The sequence below is a fragment of the Tachysurus vachellii genome, chromosome 12, assembly GCF_030014155.1.
Source record: "Tachysurus vachellii isolate PV-2020 chromosome 12, HZAU_Pvac_v1, whole genome shotgun sequence".
NCBI classification, from domain to species: Eukaryota; Metazoa; Chordata; class Actinopteri; order Siluriformes; family Bagridae; genus Tachysurus; species Tachysurus vachellii.
The window spans coordinates 5536375-5561382 of record NC_083471.1 but is presented as its reverse complement, the minus strand read 5'-3'; the positions used below and the strand labels follow the sequence as shown (position 1 = coordinate 5561382).

General features: G+C 40.2%; 1 protein-coding gene across 2 annotated transcripts; it reads left to right on the top strand.

Annotated features, from left to right (window-relative positions):
- Positions 1-2672: 2672 nt before the first annotated feature.
- Positions 2673-23075, top strand: LOC132854833 (desmoplakin-B-like). Of its 2 annotated transcripts, none has more exons than XM_060883463.1 (24): positions 2673-2954; positions 4940-5033; positions 6005-6138; positions 7313-7463; positions 8718-8843; positions 9448-9507; positions 10784-10951; positions 11039-11143; positions 11281-11376; positions 12068-12193; positions 12283-12432; positions 12555-12709; positions 12953-13079; positions 13187-13373; positions 13472-13689; positions 14089-14267; positions 14357-14495; positions 14583-14776; positions 14880-15042; positions 16372-16455; positions 16551-16658; positions 16743-16841; positions 16943-17440; positions 19318-23075. In XM_060883463.1, the coding sequence occupies exons 1-24, from the start codon at positions 2782-2784 to the stop codon at positions 22510-22512; spliced, it is 6729 nt and encodes a 2242-aa protein (XP_060739446.1). In that variant the 5' UTR covers positions 2673-2781; the 3' UTR covers positions 22513-23075. The 2 variants fall into 2 exon arrangements, with proteins under 2 accessions (XP_060739446.1, XP_060739445.1); XM_060883462.1 differs by having other exon boundaries at positions 16943-18769.
- The last annotated feature ends 1933 nt before the right edge of the window (positions 23076-25008 follow it).

The following is a 25008-nucleotide window of genomic DNA, read 5'->3' as shown; positions in this document are numbered from 1 at the left end:
TTAAACAAATCATCACAAAATCACAAAATTTAGTTTTGCCTACAATTTTTCAAAATTAACACAGATTTCATGCAGATTTGGGCAAATATGTCATCACAACATGTCTTTAGCCAAATCTGTCTTCAATTCACGTTGGAGTAGTGACTAATCCAAATAGTTTTTGGAGAAAAAAGCAAAATCAAGCATTTAGGTAAAGCAACAAGTAAATGCTTGAACATTGTTGTGATATGAAAGAAATGATTATGTACAGAATATCTGGGTGAAATTTGGGAGAGGTTAGCACTGCCTGAGGCACACATGATCTTCTATTGTGACAGGTTTAGACGTGCCAACAACGCTCTCAGAAATGTGCCCAGAGCTACATGTCAAATAACAGGGTGAGTCAGTGAAACTATCACCAACTTGATTACTAGTCTATCTACAGTACTTCACTTTTCCCCGCACTTTGTTTCCCCTCCCTCTGTACGACCCTGTGTCAGGATGGATGTGTTCATTCGAACACGGACGAGAGAAATACTACAACTGGGTGTGGGATCTGATATCTTGGACATGGACACACCCATGTGTGTGTGTGTGTGTGTGTGTGTGTGTAGGTGTGGTGATGGGGTAGGTGGGAGGAGAGGGGGGTTTCCTCTGGCGAGATTTAAGCATGAAGGTGATACTATATAGTCCAAGTCAAATCTAACTGTTTAAAGATTTTTGGATTTGATCTATAAGGATAAGATAGAAAAAATCAGAAGGAATGATATTCTTTATGCACAGGAATATTTAGCACCTTGCTCACTAAAAAAACTTGCTGTCATCCAGGGGTCGAACACGTTTTTCCTGAAAAACATAGTAATCACAAGCAGTATTTATGTAACCCGTATTTAAGTAACCCATATTTCTGTTGAATCGTCAGCACTGGCAACGCATTTGCAGTGTAATCTAAACCCAATCAGAAGGTTTTACTTTTCACTGGATATTGTTTACTACATGTGGCTACCGAAAAAATACATTTGTGGATTTCATTTCACATTTTCACATAAGTGCTGTGAGCGCGTAAACAAAATCTTATAAAATATAAAATCCAGTGAAGGAACTTGGACTTTTATTACTTCAAGACCTCCAAACAGCTTTTGTATTCATGAGATCATGAGAAAAGCATTCTATCATTTTTTTTCTGATTTTCTCGTGATTAAAATTTGAATTTCTCATGATTTCCACTGCTGTGATTGTGTAAACAGAAACACACAGTAAAATCCACACAGCTACATGGATTGCATTCACTTCTGTCACAAGCTCAGGATTTACTTCTGCTGAGAGTTTTTCAATTAAAACAGTCACTGACATAATCCATGATGTGATGTGAAATTATCTCAATAAAACAATTTTTAAACTTTTAATATTTAAATAGAAGAATTCAGAGAAACTCAGGAGAACAAAGATTTCGAGAAAATCCTTATCATCACAAGGAAACCAAAATAAATTATTTCACGACTTTTATCGCAAGAAAACAACTTGTGGAATTATCTGAAAAACAAGAAAACAACTTTTGTTATCTCGAGATCACAGGAAAAATGTTTTCTTCAAGAGTGTATTGTTATTTCGGGATCTCAAGAACAATAAGTCTTTAACTCCGGAGAACAATTTACTCTCCGAAGTAAACCACCTTTGTTATCTCGAAAAGTAAAGTAAATAATAAAATAACGGTTAAAAATAAAGTTTTTTTTTTAAATGAAATGAACCATATGATTTGATAAAACATAAATAAACTCCATGAAGAAGGGGATTTTTATATATTTTATATATTTTATATAGTTTATACCACCATACGCATTTATGTATATACATATATTTTCACATATGTTTTCATATATTTTATATAGTTTATACTTTTTATTTATCTGCCTCCTTTTGGTATTATTTTTATGCTTAATTCCATGTTTCTATGTTAGAATACCGGACAGACGAAAAAAGCATTTCACTGCATGTGGTACTCTGTATGTATGTATATGTGAGAAATAAAATTTGTCAGCAAAAGAGTGTGAGAGAGCGTGTGTGTGTGAGTGTGTGAGAGCGTGTGTGTGTGAGAGTGTGTGTGTGAGAGTGTGTGAGAGCGTGTGTGTGTGAGAGTGTGTGAGAGAGTGTGTGTGTGAGAGCGTGTGTGTGTGAGAGTGTGTGTGTGTGAGTGTGTGAGAGCGTGTGTGTGTGAGAGTGTGTGAGAGAGTGTGTGTGTGTGAGAGCGTGTGTGTGTGAGAGTGTGTGAGAGAGTGTGTGTGTGAGAGGGTGTGTGTGAGAGTGTGTGTGAGAAAGCGTGTGAATTTTCATCCGACTGTGTATACAAGGAACTTTCTCTGCATGCTGATAACATCAAAAAATAAACAATTTGAAAATTTGAAAATTATAAAAATTTGAATTTGTGGTTCAGATTACTGATCAGAATGTTATGAGTTCGAATCCCAGGTCCATCAAAGCTGCCACTTTTGGGCCCCTAAGCAAGGCCCTTAACCCTCAATGGCTCAGTTGTATGAACTGAAACAAATAGGTCACTTTGGATAAGGGTGTCTGCTAAATGCTGTAAATGTAAGAAGAAAAAAAAAAAAAAAGGAAAGAGCTGTGCAAAGGGAAAGGGGGAGGAGTCATCCCTTTGATGACGCGGACGTGGGCGGGGTTTGTGTGTTGACGGTGAAGTTAGTTTGTAGCTGGAGAGCTTTGGGTACGACGCTGTAGCGTTTTAAGCGGACCTGGTGAACGTTGCTTGTGTTTTCTTCGTTGTTGGTGTGTTTTGTGGATGAAGTCATGAGTGTTTACGGGTCCCAGAGGGGACTGCAGTCACTCGGTCGACGCGTCAGCAGCTCACGGAGCGACATCGCAGTCACTAACTATCAGTTCGGCGGTAATGGAATCGGGCAGGAACACACTGAGGACTACAACTACACCTTCTCTAGAGGATCTATGGGTGGAGGACAGGGGTGAGTACTTTGATCTTCACCCATTAATGTGGTTACTTTCACATCTTTCCAAGTTTTTGTTTGTTTGTTTGTTTTCTTTTCTTTTCTGGAAAACACTTTGGTGTTGAAAATAAAACCCACCTGATTTAAATAGAGTCACCAATCCAGAATAAAGCCTAGATCTTATCTAGACTCTGGATTCAGTTTCCTGGCTTTTGTTTTTTCACCAGGTGCTTGTGGTGTTTTCTTACCAGTTCACACAACAAATCATCTGTTGATGGTCAAAAAAATAAACAAATTATATATTTACATTGTTATATATTGTATAGTAATAACTGTATATGTTACAGATTATTATAATGTCTAAATAACCTTTGCAATTTCATCTTATAACATGTATCCACTTTTAGAGAGAGTGTGTGTGTGTGTGTGTGTGTGTGTGTTTGTGTCTGTGAGTGTGTGTGAGTGTGTGTGTGAGTGTGTGAGTGAGTGTGTGAGTGAGTGTGTGTGTGAGTGTGTGTGTGAGTGTGTGTGTGAGTGTGTGTGTGAGTGTGTGTGTGAGTGTGTGTGTGAGTGAGCGTGTGAGTGAGCGTGTGAGTGAGCGTGTGAGTGAGCGTGTGGGAATTTTTATCCGAGTGTGTATACAAGGTATCTTTCCCTGTGTGCGGATGACATCAAAAAATAAACAATTTATATATTTACATTATTATATATTGTTGTTTAGTAATAAATGTATATGTTACAGATTGTTATAATGTCTCTATTAATAAATAACCTTTGCAATTTTATCTTATAACATGCATCCACTTTTACAGATATCTCTGAAGGGTTTTATATTCACACACTATTTCATGGTTGATTCTTTATGCTCATGTATACATCATTATAAGTTTATTGTTAATTCTCTATAGACCGAACTTAAATTTGACATTTTACGCACCATGTAAAAATAACGGTGGTTATTAACAGTATTATAGACTGGAAAAATGTAGCAGCAGATATTTCAGCTTGAGTTTATTAAATACGAAAGTGCATAGCGTGCAAATTCTTTTGGCTTCACTGTAGTCTGCCCCTTCAGCAGTTCCTGTAAATCATGGCATAGTAGTGAACTGCATGGAGGGAAGCGAATCTGGTTAATAATTCCACTTAAAACAAGGAAGTTACACTTCCTTTTACACTAGTAGACTTTTGGAGTGAATATTAACCAGTGTTTTTATATAGGACGTGTGTGTGTGTGTGTGTGTGTGTGTGTGTGTGTGTGTGTGAGAGGACAACATATAGTGAGTGTGTGTGTGTTAGGGATTGATGTGTGTCAGTGTTTCAGGACTCTTATTTTCAGCTCAAGCCTCATGTCTCTCTGTCTTTCTCTGTCTCTCTCTTTCTCTCTCTCTCTCTCTCTCTCTCTCTCTCTCTCTTTCTCCTTCTTTTTTAAATAGCATTTAATTTTAAACATGCATTGCTTATACCAGTCCTAGATTATTATCGGGTCTACTGTAAGTGTTTAAAATGTCAAAGTTTGCAACCTTAAAATTGAAAATAGCTGAAAGTTTTAAGTAATTGTCAGTAAGTGCAAAAGTCCATGCACACAAGCCAAGCAAGTTTGCACTTACCACTTACTACCACTTGCTATTTTATGAGTGCATATTCTTGGAGGGAAAGTAAAACAGAAACTTTGTACTTTACTAGGCGTGTGTAGGAGTCTTACTCCATTGTGTTGCACATTAGACATAGGAATCAAAGCAATGGGTCAAAACTAGAATGTTTGAAAACAGCCAGGTTGCATGTCCAGTCATGAGAGAGAGATAGTGTGTGTTAATATATTATTTCCCTTAGACTAAAGTGGCTTTTTGACACTAGAGAACATTGTGTGACAATGTACAAATTGACCCAAACTCTGGATTTCAGTAATGATAGGGTTTTCTCACAGCTATAATTCCCTTCCTGCATGTTTGTGCAAGCTTTTCTGCAATAAACTATTGTTTTATTATAACCTTTCTTCTCTTTAGCCCTCCCCGTCATGTTATCATCTATCAGAGAGCTTCTATACTCCAGAGCCAATGCCAAGAGCTCCTTCAAAAAGCAGAGTTTATTTTACAAACGGTGAGTGGAGTCTGCAGTTACACCTACTCACATGCTCTCTTTTACATTGTGTGTGTGTGTGTGTGTGTGTGTGTGTGTGTGTGTGTGTGTGTGTGTGTGTGTGTGTGTGTGTGTGTGTGAAAGAGTGTGTGTGTGTGTGTGAAAGAGTGTGTGTGTGTGTGTGAAAGAGTGTGTGTGTGTGTGTGAAAGAGTGTGTGTGTGTGTGTGAAAGAGTGTGTGTGTGTGTGTGTGAAAGAGTGTGTGTGTGTGTGTGTGAGAAAGAGTGTGTGTGTGTGTGTGTGTGAAAGAGTGTGTGTGTGTGTGAAAGAGTGTGTGTGTGTGTGAAAGAGTGTGTGTGTGTGTGAAAGAGTGTGTGTGTGTGTGAAAGAGTGTGTGTGTGTGTGAAAGAGTGTGTGTGTGTGTGAAAGAGTGTGTGTGTGTGTGAAAGAGTGTGTGTGTGTGTGAAAGAGTGTGTGTGTGTGTGAAAGAGTGTGTGTGTGTGTGAAAGAGTGTGTGTGTGTGTGTGTGTGTGTGTGTGTGTGTGTGTGTGAAAGAGAGTGTGTGTGTGTGTGAGTGTGTGTGTGTGTGTGTGTGTGTGAGTGTGTGTGTGTGTGAGTGTGTGTGTGAGTGTGTGTGTGAGTGTGTGTGTGTGTGTGTGTGAGTGTGTGTGTGAGTGTGTGTGTGAGTGTGTGTGTGAGTGTGTGTGTGTGAGTGTGTGTGTGAGTGTGTGTGTGAGTGTGTGTGTGTGTGTGAGTGTGTGTGTGTGAGTGTGTGTGTGTGAGTGTGTGTGTGTGAGTGTGTGTGTGTGAGTGTGTGTGTGTGAGTGTGTGTGTGTGAGAGTGCGTGCAAGAGTAGTGTGCGAGAGTAGTGTGCGAGAGTGTGCGCAAGAGTAGTGTGCGAGAGAGTGTGCGTGTGTATGTGTGTGTGAATGTGTGTGAGGACAACATATAGTGAATGTGTGTGTTAAGGATTGATGTGTGTCGTTGTTGCAGGACACAGATAGAGTGCGGGCTGCAGCAGAAGTAGATCACTGCATGATGTCTGCCAGAGACATTATTGAGCAGCTTAAAGGTCTTGCTCTGGATCTTATGAACATGGGCCAGTCTAACGACAGTGTGCTAATGATGTGAGATATGCATACACACAAATACAGACACAACCACAAACACGTATATACATAAACACAGGCCTGGTCTCTTTGCTAGAACCTACAGTATACACCATAAGGTTATATCATACTGTCTCACAGAAATATTTGGCCTGTTCTCAAACTGTAGAGAAAAAAAAATCAAAGAGGGACTTTGCTAAAGCATGCGCAAAATATTTCCAGACTAAAGAAAAGCCGTGCGTGAAAAAAGAAGCTAGCACACCGCACAGACGAGACAGAAGGCTGCTTTTCACTGCCCACATTCTCCAAGCCTCTTTGTCTGTTCTCACACAGCATTGTTTGGATAACACCTGTGTTAAATGCTGAATAATCCTTGCCACAGGCCTCAAAATGCAGCTGTGAATAAACTAGAAAAGCATATACTCGCATATAAATAGGTTACACACAGTGAATATGGGGGAAATACACCACATTTAATAAGTTACAGTCTCAAGTCACAATTATAATGGGTGTTAATGACACTTGCACCAAGGACATCCAGTTCTAGATTTATTATAAGCTGTTTTCTGTTTTAAAAAAAAAAAACCTCTCTGAACCAAAATACAATATATAAATGTAGCTTAGCTGATAATGTTAATTATGTTTTTTTTAAAATTAATATAATTTGATATTGTCTGTTGATTTAATGTTTGACAGCAAAAGGAAAAAAAATATGACTTCCGTGCGTCGTTTTCTACCCCAAGCTTAAATAAACCAGAAAGTACCTTCTCACGCCTTTTCAAGAAGTAGGCGTAAATCTTTCCGTGGCTCACCGGTTGATTTATTTATTTATTTTTAATTGTCACTTGCTATGAAATTGTAGAAACGGCATTCCCGTTCCCACAGGAATCGAACCCGGGCCATGCTTGGTAGTGAGAACACTGTACGCTGTACTGAGTATAGCAGAAGTGAGAAATGCATGATGGGAATTTTCATCCGAGTGTATATACGAGGAACTTTCCCTGCGTGCGGATGACACCGAGCTCGTACGATATGGCTGTTCCAAATTCAGATGTTTTTTTATTCTGAGTTATTTGATTACTAATTAAATCTGTGATTAAAAAGAAGCAAAGCACTCAGTTTTTTTTTTTATTATAAAAAATAAAGCCAGAGGAGCTATCTACGTACTAGTCCTCTGTAATTTTGTGCCCAGTGTGGAGGAGTGCACAGAGCAGCTAAGAGCAGTCCACGCGGCTCTGGGCGGCTCTCTGCAGAGGAAGAGCCGAGGCAGCGCGGGCAGCATGGGCTGGGATGAGGCAGATAGAAACTTCCAAGATGCCATTGCATGGATCACCCAACAGAAGGTAAAGTGGATCGTTAGTAATTCTCAGCATTCTTTCCTACTGTATACAGCCAAGGATGAGTGAGTGAGCGAGGGAGGTGTAGGGAAAGAGGCATACAAAGTCTTTTCCCTCCATTTTATTTTTTCTCCTTTGGAGTTGCCAAACAACATTCTTCAGAGAACAAATGTCCATCCACACAATAAAGAAGGGTCTGTATTCAAGCCCATGCAGGCACAGTGCCATCACTTCCCTTTAAAACAAAAAAAACTGACTGTAAATCCTGGAATTTCGTGACGGGTTTTTTTTCGTTTAACAGTGCAGTACAGTCTTTCTTGAACAAAACTTCTCCTAAAGCTCCCAGAACAGAAGCAGGCAGATAGTACACCCACCCATTCAACGCATGTGTCCTATCCGCCGGGTTAGTAACTCGCTCTGAAAGTTTTTTTAGTTTTTTTAACGACATAAAACAGAATGGGTTCATTTGCATTACAGAGATGCAAAAACCGAAGAGCTTTTCCTTCAACACATGCAGTAAATGTCCCCCCCCTCCCTCCTGTCAAAGAGAATTACTGCCAAGTCACATGACCTGCACCAACCTCCACCCCCCACACAACATGTGAATAGCTAGTATATCTTCAGGCACAGGACATAGACTTTTTATTGTCTTCTCTAGTCTTTTATCTGCTGATTCTATCTTACAACACGCAATACGATAAAGCGGATTTTTTTAATTGTTTAAGAGAACGATGGCATGGCATGTTTCATGGCTGAAGGAGAATTCATTCTTATGCTGGAAAAATAAAGCCAGACATGAGAAAATTTATATTATTATTATTGTTATTATTATTATTATTATTATTGTTATTATTATTATTTTAATTTATTTATTCTTTTTTTTTTTTCAAAACGCAAAATGTTTTTTTTTTTCGTATATATAAATATCTTACATTTGCATATGGTTCCAATTTTTTATTTATTAATAAAGGATACATAACGCTTATTAAACATTTATAGATACATTTAACCTACTGGAACATCTGCCAGAAAAGTTCCATCCTTTCTTTTATCACAGGTTCTGTAGCAGTTATAAACAGTTCCACCCTCAATTAAGTCTCATTTATTTTCAGAAGTAAATAAGCCTCCGTCCATAAACGAGTGCAATAATACACATCTAGCAATTAGCTCGCAAAGTTTACCCAACCACACAGTTTACTTTCATAACAAGTTTAGATTTCTTCCCGCTTTCTCACACGATGCTCTTCCATCATTTTGTAGCGTCTGATAGAGACATCACCTTGGGGAGACGATCCTGTCATCATAGAGCAGCAGATAACGAATCACAACAGATTTCACAGCTCTATCCAGAGAAGTGCGGAAGTGGAAAGAGTTCAGGCTGAACTAGTAAGTTTAACACCCACATACACACAGTCTTCAGGGCAGTCTTAGTAACTGTTAACCCCTTTATCATTGTAAACCTGGTTTATCTTGTCTGACCTCAAAACTGCTCATATTTTACCTAGGGTTAACACTTAATCCTGGCTATTCACAATCTGACCTTTCACACAGTACATTCCAAAACCCTGGCTTATTTGCATATTTGCAGCATTAGCAACCGCAAAAGGGTAAAGACAGCATGTGACCCGTGTGTCACTTTAATCCAATTTTAAACTACGAAATTGGACATTGGCGAAAAGGAAGCCTTTCAGAAAACTGACAAAATTTGAATTTATATTTATCCCTAATTAGCAAACCAGAGATAACCGTGGCAAGGACAAACTCCCTGAGACTCCCGGATCTCTCGATGCTAGACGCTAGACGCTAAGACTCTAGCTATAACATTCTAACAGCACATTGTTTACATACACATAAAAAGCAGCTATTTCCTTCTCCTTTAGTTGTTCAGATCTACTTTAACTGGCAAATAAATGACACAACCTATCAAAATGATCAACCATCAAAACACTTGTGCAATAAAGATATATAAAGGAATTTGCCCTTGTTACAGAGAGACAGAAGAGACAAGGGAAGCCTGCACATGCTGGAGCAGGAATGGGACACCCTACAGGTAGGCTCTAAAACGACTCACCTCTCAACTTGAGCAATACTTATATAGCTAGCACAAATTTCAGGTCATGCAGTGTTGTGATAAAGTATTTGCTTATTACCTGTATTTTTTGCCACAGTAAATGGTTTCAGTGTCTTATGCAAAGTGTAACATAAGACAAAGAGAAAATGAGGGAATACAAAACAGACTGTAAATGATTATATCGTTTCTTGGACGAAAAACGGTTACGCAACCCCAATATCAACCGTGTGAACAGGTAATTGCCCTCCTAAACTTAATAACTGCCACAACTGCAACCAAATGCAAACTCTTATTGCCGTCTTACTTGCTCCAAAACCTTTTTTTTTTCCTATTTCTTTTGAGCCGTTCATTTAGAGGTGGATTTGCTCTTATGCTTTGGTTTGCTGTCTTGTTGTAAAACTTAATTGTGCTTGAGATTCAGTTCACTGATGAGCTGGAAGAGAGCAGATCTACCAATTACAACAAAGCAAACCCAGAACATCACACTACCACCACCATGTTTCTAATGTTTCTGTTATAGAAAACGGTGTTAGCTTTAAGCCAGATGTAACTGGACACAGTTGGCATTCGACTTTCTCTCCATAATCTTGGAGTTCGTTCATCAAGGTGGTTTTGTACTTTTTACTTAGCAGTGTTTTTTCGACTTTCTTTCTACTCTCCCATTGATTCCATTTCAAGCCTAGACTCTCTTTCAATCATGAATGATGACCTTGTAAGAGGCAAACAAGGCCTGCAGCTTCATAGATGTTTGTCTGGGATCTTTTCTGACTTCCTGGATGAGTCAGTAATGTGCTCTTGGAGGAATTCGTCTAGGCTGGTCTTCACTTCTGCGTTTGTTTTTCCTTCTGGAGATAATGGCTCTCATTGTGGCTTTGAAACCTTCTCCATCCTTCTTCTGATCTCTGCATTGCATAGTGTGTTCCTTGTTGAGACTTTTATCCCAGATTCACATTGCAAAAGGACTGGCAGTAATCAAACCTTGATGTGTACAGTCTAACTGAACCCAATTATTATTCGTTGTTACTTGTTGTTGTTGTAGCAACTAGTAACTAAGAAGGCAGTCACTTTTTTCAAAAGTATAAAGAACTGCAACAACTAAGAAGGGGTGCAGATACACCACATTAGATCGGGTGTAGTAATTAATCCTATTGTATTTAGAATGAATCTGCACTCGGGAAGGATTTCAACTCTAGCACGCGATCTAATAGCATAGCCTTCAGGATTCCAGACATGTATGTTTCCCCCGTTTTTGCAGAAAATGTCGTTTGAACGCGGCGCTCAGTTGAACGAGCTTCAGAACATCATTGCTGAGATCACTCGAGAGCTCATGTGGGTAAACGATAGAGAAGAGGAGGAACTGATGTTCGACTGGGGCAACAAAAACATTGATGTCTACATCCCCAAGAAGCAGGAGGGCTACTCAGTAAGACGGCACAAGCAACCATACATAGACACGTATTCATAAATATTCCCACATGACCATTCTTTCTCCTTTGCTTTTTTTAACCAGAGGTTAATGAGTGATTTGGAGGAGAAAGAGAAACATTTGAATAAACTGAAAGTGAAAGTGGACAACCTTCTCGCAAGCAACCACCCTGCATCAGACAAAATCGAGGTAATTACTTGCTTTCTTTCTGCACAGGACTTTTTGTTTTTTTGTTTGTTTGCTGATGCATTCGTTCATTTTCTTCCTTCATACGTATATACACATACATGTCCACCATAACCAACTCAGCCCTCGTGTTCTCCTAGGCTTACATGGAGACTCTCCAGACCCAGTGGAGCTGGCTTCTCCAAATCACCAAATGCATTCATGTGCATCTTAAAGAGAACGCAACTTACAGTCAGGTAATTCGTCTGCACCAGGGTTGTAACCCATGAACAATTAGCAGGGTTTTTTTTTCTAACATGGTAGTGTGTTTTAGTGTTAGACAGCATGGGAATCAAATAAGCCCATGCTCATTACTGGATGTAAATAATATTTAGTTTGTTTTTCCAAACAGGAATATTTACTTGGCTTTAATTGCCATATTTTATACTTTATAATTTATAATCATTTGAAAGAAATACTATTGTCAGCTCCAGAAAATTTAATTGATTTAATGGATTTAATTGATTTAATGGACAATTAATTGGTCCAAGGTCACTATGATGATTTCTAAATGTTTATTTTATTACGTACTGTGATGACTTTTCGGGAATAGTATTATTTCATTCTATTTCTGTGTGTTGTTTGTTATGAACTGTAAATATTGCAATTAAAGCTAATTAAATACATGTTTTATTTACTTTTGACGGTCATAGACTCGATACCATATGCTAATTGGGGGTTGAGGAGAATCTTCCAAGTAGATTTTTTTAGACGTAGTTAAATCACAGATTAACTATCACCAAAAAAAAGAGAATTTTTAAAAGAATGCGTTGCTTAGGCCTACTGGATGATACTCACGTTTCTGGGGGAAGAATTATTAAATTATTTCAGTATTTACCGTTGTATTTTGTTTATATAAATACATTTGTAATGCACCATTTTTTTCAGTTCTTCACAGAAGCAAATGAAATATATACCAAACTACAGCAACAGCATGAGGTCATCCGCAAGAATTTCACCTGTGACAAAATAACGCCTCTGCCGAAATTACATGAACTGCTTAAAGGCCTAGAGGTCTCTCACACACACACACACACACACACACACACACACCCTGGACAGCTGCTTAAATGTTTGATATTGTTATGTTTGTGTGTCATCAGAAAGAGCAGGAGTATCTGACAGAGCACAAGCAACGGGTGCAGCATCTGGTCAGTAAATCTAAGAGTATTGTGAGACTAAGACCAAGAAACCCAGAGGAGAGTAACAGCCCTGTCAACGTACAGGCATTGTGTGACTTCAGACAAGATCAGGTAACACATGCAAACACACACTACTGCACATACTGTACATATGTACAGTCAAATCCTGTGTGTTGACTCTCAAATTTCCCTCATTTCCCTTCTTCTGCTCTTCTTCCTGTCCTTCTGAGCAGAAGGTCATCTGTAAAGGTGATGTTGGCATTCTAAAGGATAACTCCGAGCGCAGTAAATGGCTTGTAACTGGACCCGGGGGCCTGGATATGGAGGTGCCTTCTGTCTGCCTGCTAGTTCCTCCACCCAACCCGCTGTCCATCAGCCTCGCCAGCAAGTACGGATGATCAACCCAACACTGTGTCACATGCATCATATTTACATTTACTAGTATTAGTATTTGGCAAAGTGTTATCCAGAGCATGCATTTTATTTTATACAACTGAGGGTTAAAGGCCTTGCTCAAGGGTCCAGGGGTAGCAGCATGGCAGTGGTGGGATTTAAAACACGCATGACAAAACTAACGATCCTTTAACACGACATATGATGCACAAACGTATGTGTATGTGTTGTGTTGCAGGAATGAGCAGTATTATGAGGCCCTTCAGGCAGTGTGGAACCAGCTCTTCATCAATATAAAGAGCCTCATCTCCTGGCAGTACTGCCTGCACGACATCAGCCGCATCAACTCCCTTACAATCTCCATGGTAACTCACTTCTTACACACACCTATATTTTACACACACCTATATTACTGTTGCAGCCCAACACAAAATACCAGTTTATGTATTGAACCTGTTTTTGTGTGTAATAGCTGGCTCAAATGCGTCCTGAGGAGTACCGCAGCATGATAAAGAGCTTGGACTCTCACTATAAGGAGTACCAGAGAAACTGCTTGGGTTCTGAGATGTTTGTAGACGAGGACAAGAGAGCCATCGAGAACCAGTACATCGGAGCCCAGAAACGCTACAATCAGCTGATCGTAGAGCTCCCATCCTATGGTGAGAACATGTACAGTATAACCTGCACTCAGGCTGCCTTAAACCTTCTCATTTTGCTTTATTTATTTATTTATTTATTTTATTTTTATTTTTTTCAGCCGGCCAGCAGGAGGTGTGCGTGGATGCTTCCGTGAATGTGCAGTCCTCACCGGTTCTCCACGGTGCAAAGGTTTCATCTGGTGTAAACGTGCTCAGCGAGTTGCATGCCCTGCAACTGAAGCTGGAAGCCATGGAGTCTGCGGTCATTACACACCAGCACATCCCAGTGGGACAGGATGCACCAGCACAATGCACCAGTCTTATCACTGGCACACAGGTAGACCTCCTTACATGGTACAAAGCAGAGATAAATCGCACACACAAACACACAGTCAACTTTAACAACAGATTAATACACACAATTTAACAGTCTACATTTTGGAAACTCCATTGGACATTTCACTATTTACGGTACCTTTTCAGTACAGAACCGGACTGTATGTGTGAACTTGCAGAATATTTGCAAAGAGGAATGTCTCTGATTATCTATCCATGCTAACTAGATGAGCTTTGGCCAATCTTTTTTTTTTTTCTTTGTCACTTGTTTTAAATATCTTTGTTTATGAAATGCTCAAAATCCCCCCAAAAAACCCATCAGATCAAATCTGAAAGCAGCTGAAGAAAAATGAACTTCACGCCATCTGTGCTTATTTTGTCATCATGGTGCACAACATAGGCAGTGGTGAAGGACGTGGAGTCGCTCAGAGAAGAGTTTCAGATGCTAAAAGAGCAAACGCTCACGGAACTAGTAGGAATGAAAGACGCGGATAAAGCTCAGTACCTCCAAAGCCAACTCGACCTGATCAACCAGAGATTGGACCGGCTGGGATCTCACTCTCCCGCTTATCTACTAAGGTAGAAATCATACAGAAGATCTGCTTTAAAAAAAGAACAAAACAAATCTATGGTTCCCAAATCAAACTCTTACACTTTTTTGCGCTCAGGTTGAAGGCTCTGAAGTCTTTGCATCAGACTTTACTGCAGGCAGAGGACGTGGTGAAGGTTTATGAAGCTCGACTCACTGAGAGAGAGACGACATCACTGGACCCGGCTGAAGTCCAAGAGTACCAGAGCACTCTTAGGGTAAGTTCTGAAATCTGCTCGAATGTGGATTTTATGGTCTTCATGGTTTTCATAATCAGTGACCGTGCAATTTGTTTTGCTTCCCAGCTTATGAGGTCTGCTCTAGATCAGAAAGAAGGTTTGTTGTGTTCACTGGAGGAAGAGTTAACTAAGGCTCGACAGTGCAACGAGCAAATTGATCAGAACTGTCACAGGTGTGATGTGGACCTTTGCTTGTACAGTGAGCATGTGAAGCAGCTGTCGGACCGCTGGAAGCGCATTAAGACGCAGATTAACAGCAGGCAAGATGAACACTTTTTGAGTATTTCTATGTTAATATGTATATATATATATCCTATGTTCATTTTTGACTAAATTATTGAGGGTTCATTCTTTTTCTTTTAGGTTTGGGGATCTGGACACATACTTACAGCAGCTAAAGCATTATCTGAACTCAAGCTCCGCTCTCAGTGCCTGGATCAGTGACACTAAAAGCCGTATAGATGCTCAGCTGACCACTAGGACAGATGACCTCTCAGTCCTCAACAAACTCCTTAATGAACAGAAGGTAGTACAAGTTACTGTACAAAAAAAATTCAGCTAAGCAAAATCAAGGCTCTGCTTTACACTACAAGCTACATTACAAAGGTAAATTAGCTTGACAGCAAAGTTTTTTGACTTTGTATTGAGTGGCATGATTGATTTAAAAAAAAAAAAGTAAATTAACTAATGGTAACATTACACAAATCTGGTGTATTTATTAAAGTGTTCAAGTGAAGACTACCGTTAAATACTAAATAGAAATATTGATATGATGATTTTGTCAGAGAGAAGAGACACATGATCCTCGTTTCATTCACCGTAATTTCCTGACTATGGAGCGCACCTGAATATATTGAGCCACACCCACTGAATTTAAAAAAATTATTATTTTGAACATAAATAAGCCGCACGTCTATAAGACCCAGGTGCCTACAGGTACTTAACTTTACACAGGCTTTAACGAAACACGACTTGTCACGAAAATAAATCGGCTTTAACGAAACACGGCTTGTCATGAAAATAAATCGGCTTTAACAAAACGGGATGCACTTATTTCCAGGGATTTCAGAACAGTGTAACAGATATTGCATCATCGGGTAGGCGTGGCCTATTTGATAATCTAGCCCTAACCATAACCGTAGTTTTTGGTTGTTTATTTGTTTTCTAAAATAAATCTACCTGTATGACTGTTTTGACCTTCGTAGTATGCTCTATTCTTTTTTTAAAAGAGGGCGTTTTTCCAAGACTTCCGGAAACACGCCCACTTTACGTCGTGGTAGCAAAACCCCTGGAATTTAGTGAATGCCTTAACGAAACACTGGAGGACGTAACAAAAAAAAAATTAGCAGTAGACAGTAGCCTACCAAGAAAGTCATTGGTCACTATCTTCCTTCTCTTGTGCACTGAAACCACTGAAGTCATCTCCTTCGGTGTCGGAGTTAACCCGTTCGGCAATTTCATTGGTCTATTGAAAGCTTTATGTCTCCAAAAAACTGAGCACGTCACAGAATGTGTTTTTTTTTTGAAAAAAAAAAAAAATTTTAAAATCCATATATTAGCCGCAAGGTTCAAAGCGTGGGAAAAAGGTTGTGGCTTATAGTCCGGAAAATACGGTATCATCATCAACAAATAACTTATTTCAGTGATCTTGTGGATGTTAATAATATGAAATAGGAGCAGTGCTGATATTTTAGAGCTACATGAATTTAAGAGGCCAGACATGCTGAATGACCATATTTCTGGTATTACTGGATATTTCTTATCCAGTAAATCACAACTGAATATCAGCCAACTGCAGTTAATTATCATAAATTTTTATGTTTTTAAGTGTGGACTGTATATATAATTTCCTTAGGCACTGAATTCTGAGATAACAGGAAAGAGGGAGACTGTGGAAGCTGTACAGAGAGACGGTGACATGTGTGTTAATACAATCAAGGTATAAGGAAGATATTCTTTTTAACAAATGTTTTTGTAATGGCAAACAAATCCAACACAAAAATAACACATTTCTGAAAACGTATTACTACGTAGAACTACGAGCTTGGCTTGGCATCTTACAGTGCTGGGCTAGAAACCCTACTCAACATTCCCATAAAGAGAACCATGCTGCAGTCTCCAACTACAGTTGTGATACAGGAGGTACAAACTTTTTAATTAAGATCAAGTATGAACTATGAAATTTTGTCTGCTATTCAGGTTCCTTATGTAACGTTTGTGTTTCAGGTTTCTTCTTTGCATAGTCGCTATCTAGAGCTACTTACACGTTCAAGTGATTATTGCAAATCTCTCGGAGACTCGTTGAAGAACTTGGAAGAGCTCAAGGTATGTTAAATGCACTTCATTTGGTTGTAGATCTTGTCAGCAATTAGTTGTTTGTGATCCCTGATCCTAAGTAGATACGTTTTCCCGTCATTTATTTATAGATGCGGAACACCAAGATAGATTTGCTTGAAGAGGAACTAAGGCTCTTGAGAGCAGACATAGAGGACCGTGATGCTAAGAATGCTTCAATGCGAGAGGCACTCTCACAGTACCAGCTTAAGCTGGACGAATCTCAGGAGCACCTTCTTGCATTGGAGGAGGTGAAGAGAAACCAAGTTCTACAGTGCAACACAGCGCAGGCAAACCTAAGCTCCTCCCAGAACCACCTACATGAGCTCATGGAGCAGCTGAACCGTCTCAAATTGCTTGTGGAGGATGAGAAGAGAAACAGAAGGATTGTGGAGGATAGGTATAACAGTCAACAGGAAGAACACGAGGAGGCCATGCGGAAAAGACTAAAAGAGTTGGAGGGGGCCAACTGGGCCAAAATCGAATTGGAGAAGGCGGTGTCCGATCGGACACGAGAGATTGAGCGTCTGCGGAGGCAGTTGGAGGCGGAGACACAGAACCTGAAACAGACACAGATGGAGATGGCTAAGGTAAGGCAGCAGCATAGCACTGAAATAAGAGAGGTCAAACAGACCTATGAGTCCCAGATCCTGGTAACACAAACAAACATACAGAAGCTCTCACAGCAGCGGAAGGATGACTCCTTGGCGATGCAAATGGAACGTGACAGGGTAGAGGGGGAGCGGAAGAAATTGCAGGAGGAATTGAGGAGGTTGCAGCTTGCTCTTAGTGAGGAACAGGCTCAAAGAAGGCACACAGAGGCAATGCTGCAGCAACAGATCACTGCAGGCACAGAGGAAGAGAGAAAACGGACTGAACTGGAGACTCAGATACAGCTCCTTCTTAGTCAGCAGCGTGCAGAAGAAAGTCGATGGAAGGAAGTGCAAGCCAGCTCGACAAAGTCTCTGCAGGAGAAGAGCAGTCAGATCTCCAGCCTCGAACAGTCACTTTATGACGAGTTGCAGAAGAAGAGAGCACTGGAGGCAGAGAATAGCCATCTGCAGAAGGAGCTTGCAGACCTCCATGCTAAACATACAACTTGTAGTCAGGAACTAATCAAACTTCGTTCTTCGCACCAAGAACTAAGCATCCTCCGTATAGAGGTGGAAACCCAAGGCAATGAGCGAAACCGGGCCGAACAGAATATTGCACACCTTCAGACAAGGGTTCAAGAGCTCCAGGAAGAGCTGAAGCAAATGGATGGGCAGTTGAATCAGCAATTAAAAGTAGCCCAAGAGGAGGCTTCCAAGCGCAGGAAGACTGAAGCTCAGCTCGAGAAGACAAACCAAGCTATGCGTGAGTACACCTCCACCATCAACACTTTACGAAAGAGTCTGGAGGACGCTAACATGGAGGCCACGAAATCTGAAGAAGAGCGCAAAAAGCTACAGGACGCTCTTGACCATAGAACAAAAGAGCAGGGTACATCCGCTCAGCGTCTCGCTACACTGGATGCTGAAATGAAAGCTTTAAGGCTTCAGCTGGTTCAGGAGCAAGGTCGAGTTTCCGAGGCCAACCAGCGCTTTCAGGCTTTGCAAAGAAGCATTGAAGAGAAAACCAAAGCGCTGAACGAGAGCATTGCTGATACAGAGCGTATGAAGAAGCTCACAGAGACACTCACCAAAGAGCGTCTCAGATTAGAGGAGGAGTTACGGGCTGTGCGGCTAGAGCATGACAAGCTGCTTCAAGGCAGGCAAGATGAAGATGATGAGATGAGCACCCAGATGACAGCACTTCAGCAGCAGCTCCAAAACAGCCAACATGCCCGCATAGAGCATGATAAACTTATCCAACAGCTCTCACAGGAGAGAGAGAAGCTTCGATTGGAGATACAGAATATCCAAAAACAAGCCAGTGAGGTACTAATCAACTGTAGAATGTCTGGGACTGTCGTAGACCGTAGTTCTTCTCAGACAATTTGTTGGATCATTTCCAGCTTGTTTCACACTTTTCAACCTCTTCCCATTCTGCACATGGCCTTTTGTAATCAAAACTGTTTTATTTCATGGTCTATTTCTTTACCTGATTCTGGAACTTCCCATGGAAGGAACCTATTCCCATGGAATCCTTTTGCTGTGTTCTTTTTGGTTTCTTCTTGTGTTTTGATCATCGCCTTTCAATCTCTAATCAATTCATTCCTAAATCATTACTCTGTCAAATATAATATACATTTCCTTGTTTGACTTTTGGGTTTGGGTGGTATGACCGATCAAAATATACAGTAAAACAAACTGGTAGGGCACTCAGTAATGATTTAAAATAACAATCATTAGATTCCCTGTCTCATAGTAAATGATATAAACAACATATGAATAATTAAAAAGGTTTTTATCTAATGGCTTGTACTTGTTTTGGATTGTTTGTTAACATATATCTCTCTCTCTCAATCTCTGTGTTTTAAAACCAGACTTCAAGCATGATCCGGTCTTCCCAGTCTCAGTGCACTGAATTACAACAAGAACGAGATGCTCACATACGGAGGATAAAAACCCTTGAAGAAAATATAAGCCGAACTCAGAAAACCGAGGAAGAACTCAAAAACACAAAACTGTCACTAGAGACCGAACTGCGCCTTAAAAAGCAGCTGCAGGAAGAGAACGAGAGGCTCAGGAACGAGTTTAGCACCTGGAAAAAACAACGTCACAGCCAAGAAGAACATGTGCAGCAGCACATCACAGTGCGCCTGGCACTAGAAGGAGAATGTAACTCGTTGAAAACACGTATGGAGCAGGTGCAGTCCCAGCTGAAAGAAGTTGAAGAGCGCTACAAGCTCCAAGTGCAGGGATTGGAGCGGGAGCGCAGTAACCTAGTTTCTCTCAGAGATTCCTTGCAAGAAGAGGTCCTGAGACTAAGACAGAAAGTAAATGGTGTAAATAGGTACACACAGACAGATTCTCTTGGCATGTCTGTTGATCCCTCCACTTTGGTTTTTGATGGGGTTCGCAAAAAAGTCACAGCCCAACAGCTACACGACTGTGGCGTTATTGACAAAAAAACACTGGACCACTTGCTAAAGGGCCATCAGACTGTCCAGGATGTTGCTGTTAATATCAAGCTGAATCTCAAAGGCACAGGAGCTATTGCAGGATTTGCTGGACCCACTGGAAAGTTGACATTCACAGAGGCCAAGAAAGATAATCTTATCTCAACAGACAGTGCAGTGAAACTGTTAGAGGCTCAAGCAGCAACGGGGCATATACTTGATCCCAGAGCAAATTTAAGGATGACTGTGGAAGAGGCTTGTCTTAATGGGCTTGTGGATGAAGGGGATAAAAAACAACTGCTGATGGCAGAGGCTGCCTGCATTGGGTATAGAGATTCAAACACAACCAAACTTCTGTCAGTCAGCCAAGCCATGAGAAAAGGAATGATAGATCAAGATACAGCTCTGCGTCTGCTGCAGGCACAGGAGGCTGCCGGAGGGATTCTTGACCCTGTCCTTAGTGTATATCTCCCCAAGGATATTGCCAGGGATCGTAATCTAATTGATGAGAATCTTTATCAAGCCCTGAATGCGAAACCAAATTGCTATATTGACCCTGTCACAAATCTGAGTGCTAGCTATATCAGCCTGAAGAGGCAATGCAAAGCTGACCCAAACACGAGCTTGCTCATGCTACCAGCCCCCCTGGCACCAGTACAAGGTTTACGGGAGAAGGTCTCTCTGTCACATCTGGTAGAGGCCAACCTGTTAGAGCCTTCAGACATTGATCAGCTAAAAGAAGGCAAACTGACTAGTCAAGACATTGAGAACAGGCTTAGAGCCTATCTGCAGGGATCCACCTGCATTGCTGGAGTCTATGATCAAGTGGAAGCACGCATTCTGCCTATCTACCAAGCCATGAAAGAAGGTCTCCTAAGGCCTGGCACAACACTGGAGCTTCTGGAGGCTCAGGCAGCTTCAGGCTTCATTATTGACCCTATCAACAACCAGTACTACACAGTGGAGGAGGCTTGTAAGAAAGGTCTCATTGGTGTGGAGTTCAAAGAAAAGCTCCTTTCAGCTGAGAGAGCGGTCACTGGATATAAAGATCCCGGTAGTGAAAAGATCCTCTCCCTTTTTCAGGCAATTGAGAGAGGTCTGATTGAAAAAGGCCATGGTATTCGCCTACTGGAGGCTCAGATAGCCAGTGGTGGCATCATTGATCCCAAACAAAGTCACAGAATTGATGTGGATGTTGCCTATAAGAAAGGCTACTTTGGTGAAGAGATGAATCAGATTCTAAAAGATGAGGGAGATGACACAAAGGGATTTTTTGATCCTAACACTCAGGACAATCTCACCTATCTGCAGTTAAAGAGTCGTTGCATCACAGATGAAAAAACTGGCCTTGTGCTTCTGCCACTTCATGATAAGAGCAAAATATCAACACAAAAGAACACAACAAGGAAGACAAGGGTTGTTATTGTAGATCCAGACACCAATAAGGAAATGACGGTACATGAAGCCTATCAGAAAGGGTTGATTGACTACGAAACTTACACGGAGCTTTCCAAGCAGGAAAGTGAGTGGGAGGAAATAACTGTCACTGATTCAGATGGTACCAGTAAACTGGTCATCAGTGATCGGAAGACAGGCCTACAGTATGACTTGAAAGATCTGCTTGATAGGGGTGTAATCAACGATGACAACTTGAATGAGTATCGCTCGGGGAATATTACTCTTGTGCAGTTTGTTGACATAATCACCACTAAAACCATGGCCTTGAACATGCCCCTTAGCCCTTCGTCATCCTCAGTGTCATCCAAGACGGTCAAAAGAGAAAGTATAACCTCTGTTGAAACTCCCACCTCACCAAACCCCATGAAACGTATTGCCAGCATGTCAATTAGTCTGACATCATCTGGAGAGCTGATAGATGAGCAGAGTCCAGTGGGAGCCATTTTTGACACAGAGAAGTCAGAGAAGATCAGTATATTTAAAGCAATGAAGCGTGGCCTTGTAGACTCTATTACAGCACAACGGCTGCTAGAGGCACAAGCCTGCACTGGTGGAATTGTAAACCCGGAAAATGGCCGTCGCATCTCCATTCAAGAAGCTACTCGCAATGGCATAATTGACGATGACATGGTTAATCGGCTGAAGCCTGCACAGAAGGCCTACATTGGCTTTGAGGATGTAAAAACCAAGAAGAAGTTGTCAGCAGCTGAGGCAGTAAAAGAAAAATGGTTACCGTTTGAGGCTGGACAGCGTTTCCTTGAGTTCCAGTTTTTAACAGGAGGCCTCTTTGATCCAGAGCACGGCCATAGACGGACGCTTAACGAAGCTGTACGCATGGGTTGGTTGGATGGAAGAGCATCCACGAAGCTCATGGACACTCGCCACCACCCCAAGATGCTGACCTGCCCTAAGACAAAGTTGAGGATAACATACAAGGAGGCTATGGATGCCTGTATGTTGGAAGATAAAACAGGAGTACGCATGCTTCCTGCAGCCTCTTCATCATCACATGGAATCAGCAGCCCTTACAATTCAAACCCAGGCTCTCGGACTGGATCCCGCAGAAGCAGCGTGGATCAAACTTATTCCAACTCATCCAGCAACAGATACAGCAGTTTCAGCTACAGTAGCACCTCATTCAGCAGCAGGTCTCTATCGTAGATGCTGTTTATTTTATTCTATATTAAAAATATAGCTGAATGGGTATTAATTTAGAAAAGTAGATGACCTATGACCTGATAGCTAAATGCTAAATTTAAAAAGCAAAGTACTTTAAAAACACTAAGTTCTTGTTTTTGATTAATATTCACAAAAGTATTTTAAAATGTTGACGTTTTTATACCGAGCCCCTTGTCTGAATTAAAAATATCAGTATCATAAGTTCTGATAAACAAAATCTGATTTTGTTTAAAAGCATATCAGTTAGTGTAGTTGCTATGTAGGATTATATGAATATAGAGGGGTGAAAGTGTAGGTTTGGGGATGATTTGAAAAGTACAAGATGCAGAGTGTTAAGGTTGCTGTAATGTCAGACAAGGAATTCAGAACATTTTTAATAATGCTGTTAATTAGTTCCATTTTGCCTATTACTTTTTAATGCTTTTACTTTTCTCATCACATAAACCTAACATTTGTTTAAGCATTTGTCCATTGTTCACTATCTTCTTAACAAAGATGTTAACTGATCTGGTGCCTTAAAATAAAGGTTCTTTACCACCTTTGAAGTGATTCGTACTTTGAAAATCTTTAGCATCAAATCTGATACAGTACATTTGTTAAACATTTGGATTAACATTTGTTGCACTTCATCTAAGGTCACCAATATTACGAAGTTTTGGACTGCACAGATGCTAGATGATTTAGCTGCAAAATCTTTTATCTTCATTATAAGAGACTGTCTAAAACATCAGGAAAATACTCCAGAGTTACTCTATATACTGTACCAGGTCCCGTATTCTCCATGATCTTATCAAACACTACAGATCTAATCCAGCTCTACCAATCCTCTTTAGCATATGTTTAGACACTAAAGTGTACTCACTGGCTACTTATAACGAATAGCCAATTATATAGCAGCTCTGCAATGCATAGAATAATGCAGATACTGGTCAAAGCTGTTAAAGTTCACCTCAAAAATGAGAATGGGGAAAGGTGTGAGCTCAGTCAAAGGTGTGAGCTCAGTCAAGTCAAGACAACTCAAGTCAGGTGTGAGCTCAGTCAAGTCAAGACAACTCAAGTAAATTGTCATTGCAAACTTTAATTGTCATTGCAACCATAGCTGTTACATGCTACAGCTATATAGTGCAAAATAGAACAAAGACAGAGCTAAGGTCACAAAGTGCAACCCGGTGCAAACAGTGCAAGACAAAAAATACAAGACAATACACAAAAGCAGTGCCGACCAGTGTAAATACTGTATGTTCAATATTGCGTGTGCAAAAATACTGGAATGAACTCATTAGTATTATAGCAGCAGTTACATGAGGTATTGTAATGTATTTTGCAAAACAGCAATCGACTGAAATGTGAAAGACGACAGAGGAACAGATAGGACAGACAGGAACTCGGTAACCATGATATGGTGGTGGAAAACTATTAGCTTTGATATGCCATGTTGCTGACAGGACCCTGGAAGAGAATACTCATACTGGTTTAAGATGACAGTAAGTGATTCCACCAACCAATTTTCAGATAATAAAATAAAACACTTTTTTAGTTAAAGTAAACATAAAAAAAATGAAAGCAAATAAAACGGAAAATATATTGGATTTAGGGACTGTACACATTTGAAGCACAATACTCCAGTCAGTGACATACATGACACGAGGTACGGCTCACCCGTGGAACGTGTTTAATAATGCTAGATGAAATCATTTTTATTTTATTTCTATAGAACTTTTAACAATAGACCTACTCATGTAGCAGTTGCACAGTAGAGCAGATGGTGATTTATATTTAGATCCTTAATGAGCAAACCAGTGTCAACAGAGTGAAGAGAAGACTCCTTAAGACGGCTTGAGGAAGAAATCTTGTGATGGAACTAGACTCAAAAGGGAACCCATCCTCCTCTGGGTGACACCAGATAATGGAATTTATATTCTAACTCTTCCACAATTGTTTATTGTGTAATATTATTAAAGTGCTTTTAACAATCAACATAGTCACAAAATAGTTTAATTGCAATCTAGATGTTGATCCCTAATGGGCAAGCCAAAGGCAACAGATGCATGGAAAAAGTCACTAAAATGATATGCAGAAAAATCCTTGAAAAGGAAGTAGATTTAAAGGGAATCCATCTTTGTTGATCCTGGAATTAGAAGTCAATATTATTTCACAATTGTATATTATAAATATTATAGTCCAACAGTACTAAGTGTGTTAAATGTATGTTCAGTTCAGCAACAGTTCTTATGTACAGAACAACTTTACAATGTCTAGGTGAGATTATCATCCTTTTAAGAACCAGATCTGTGGATGCAAAACAAGTGATGGTGTTGAGTTGGAATCATCTGTATCGTCTTTATGTCTATTGTATCTACTTCCACAATGGTAGTATTTTGAAGCATTTTGGAAAAAGTTATCCAAAATTGCTAGGAATGATTTCTGGGGTAAAAAAACAACAGAAAAGAAAAGCCTGTCATCAATTTACCACTATTT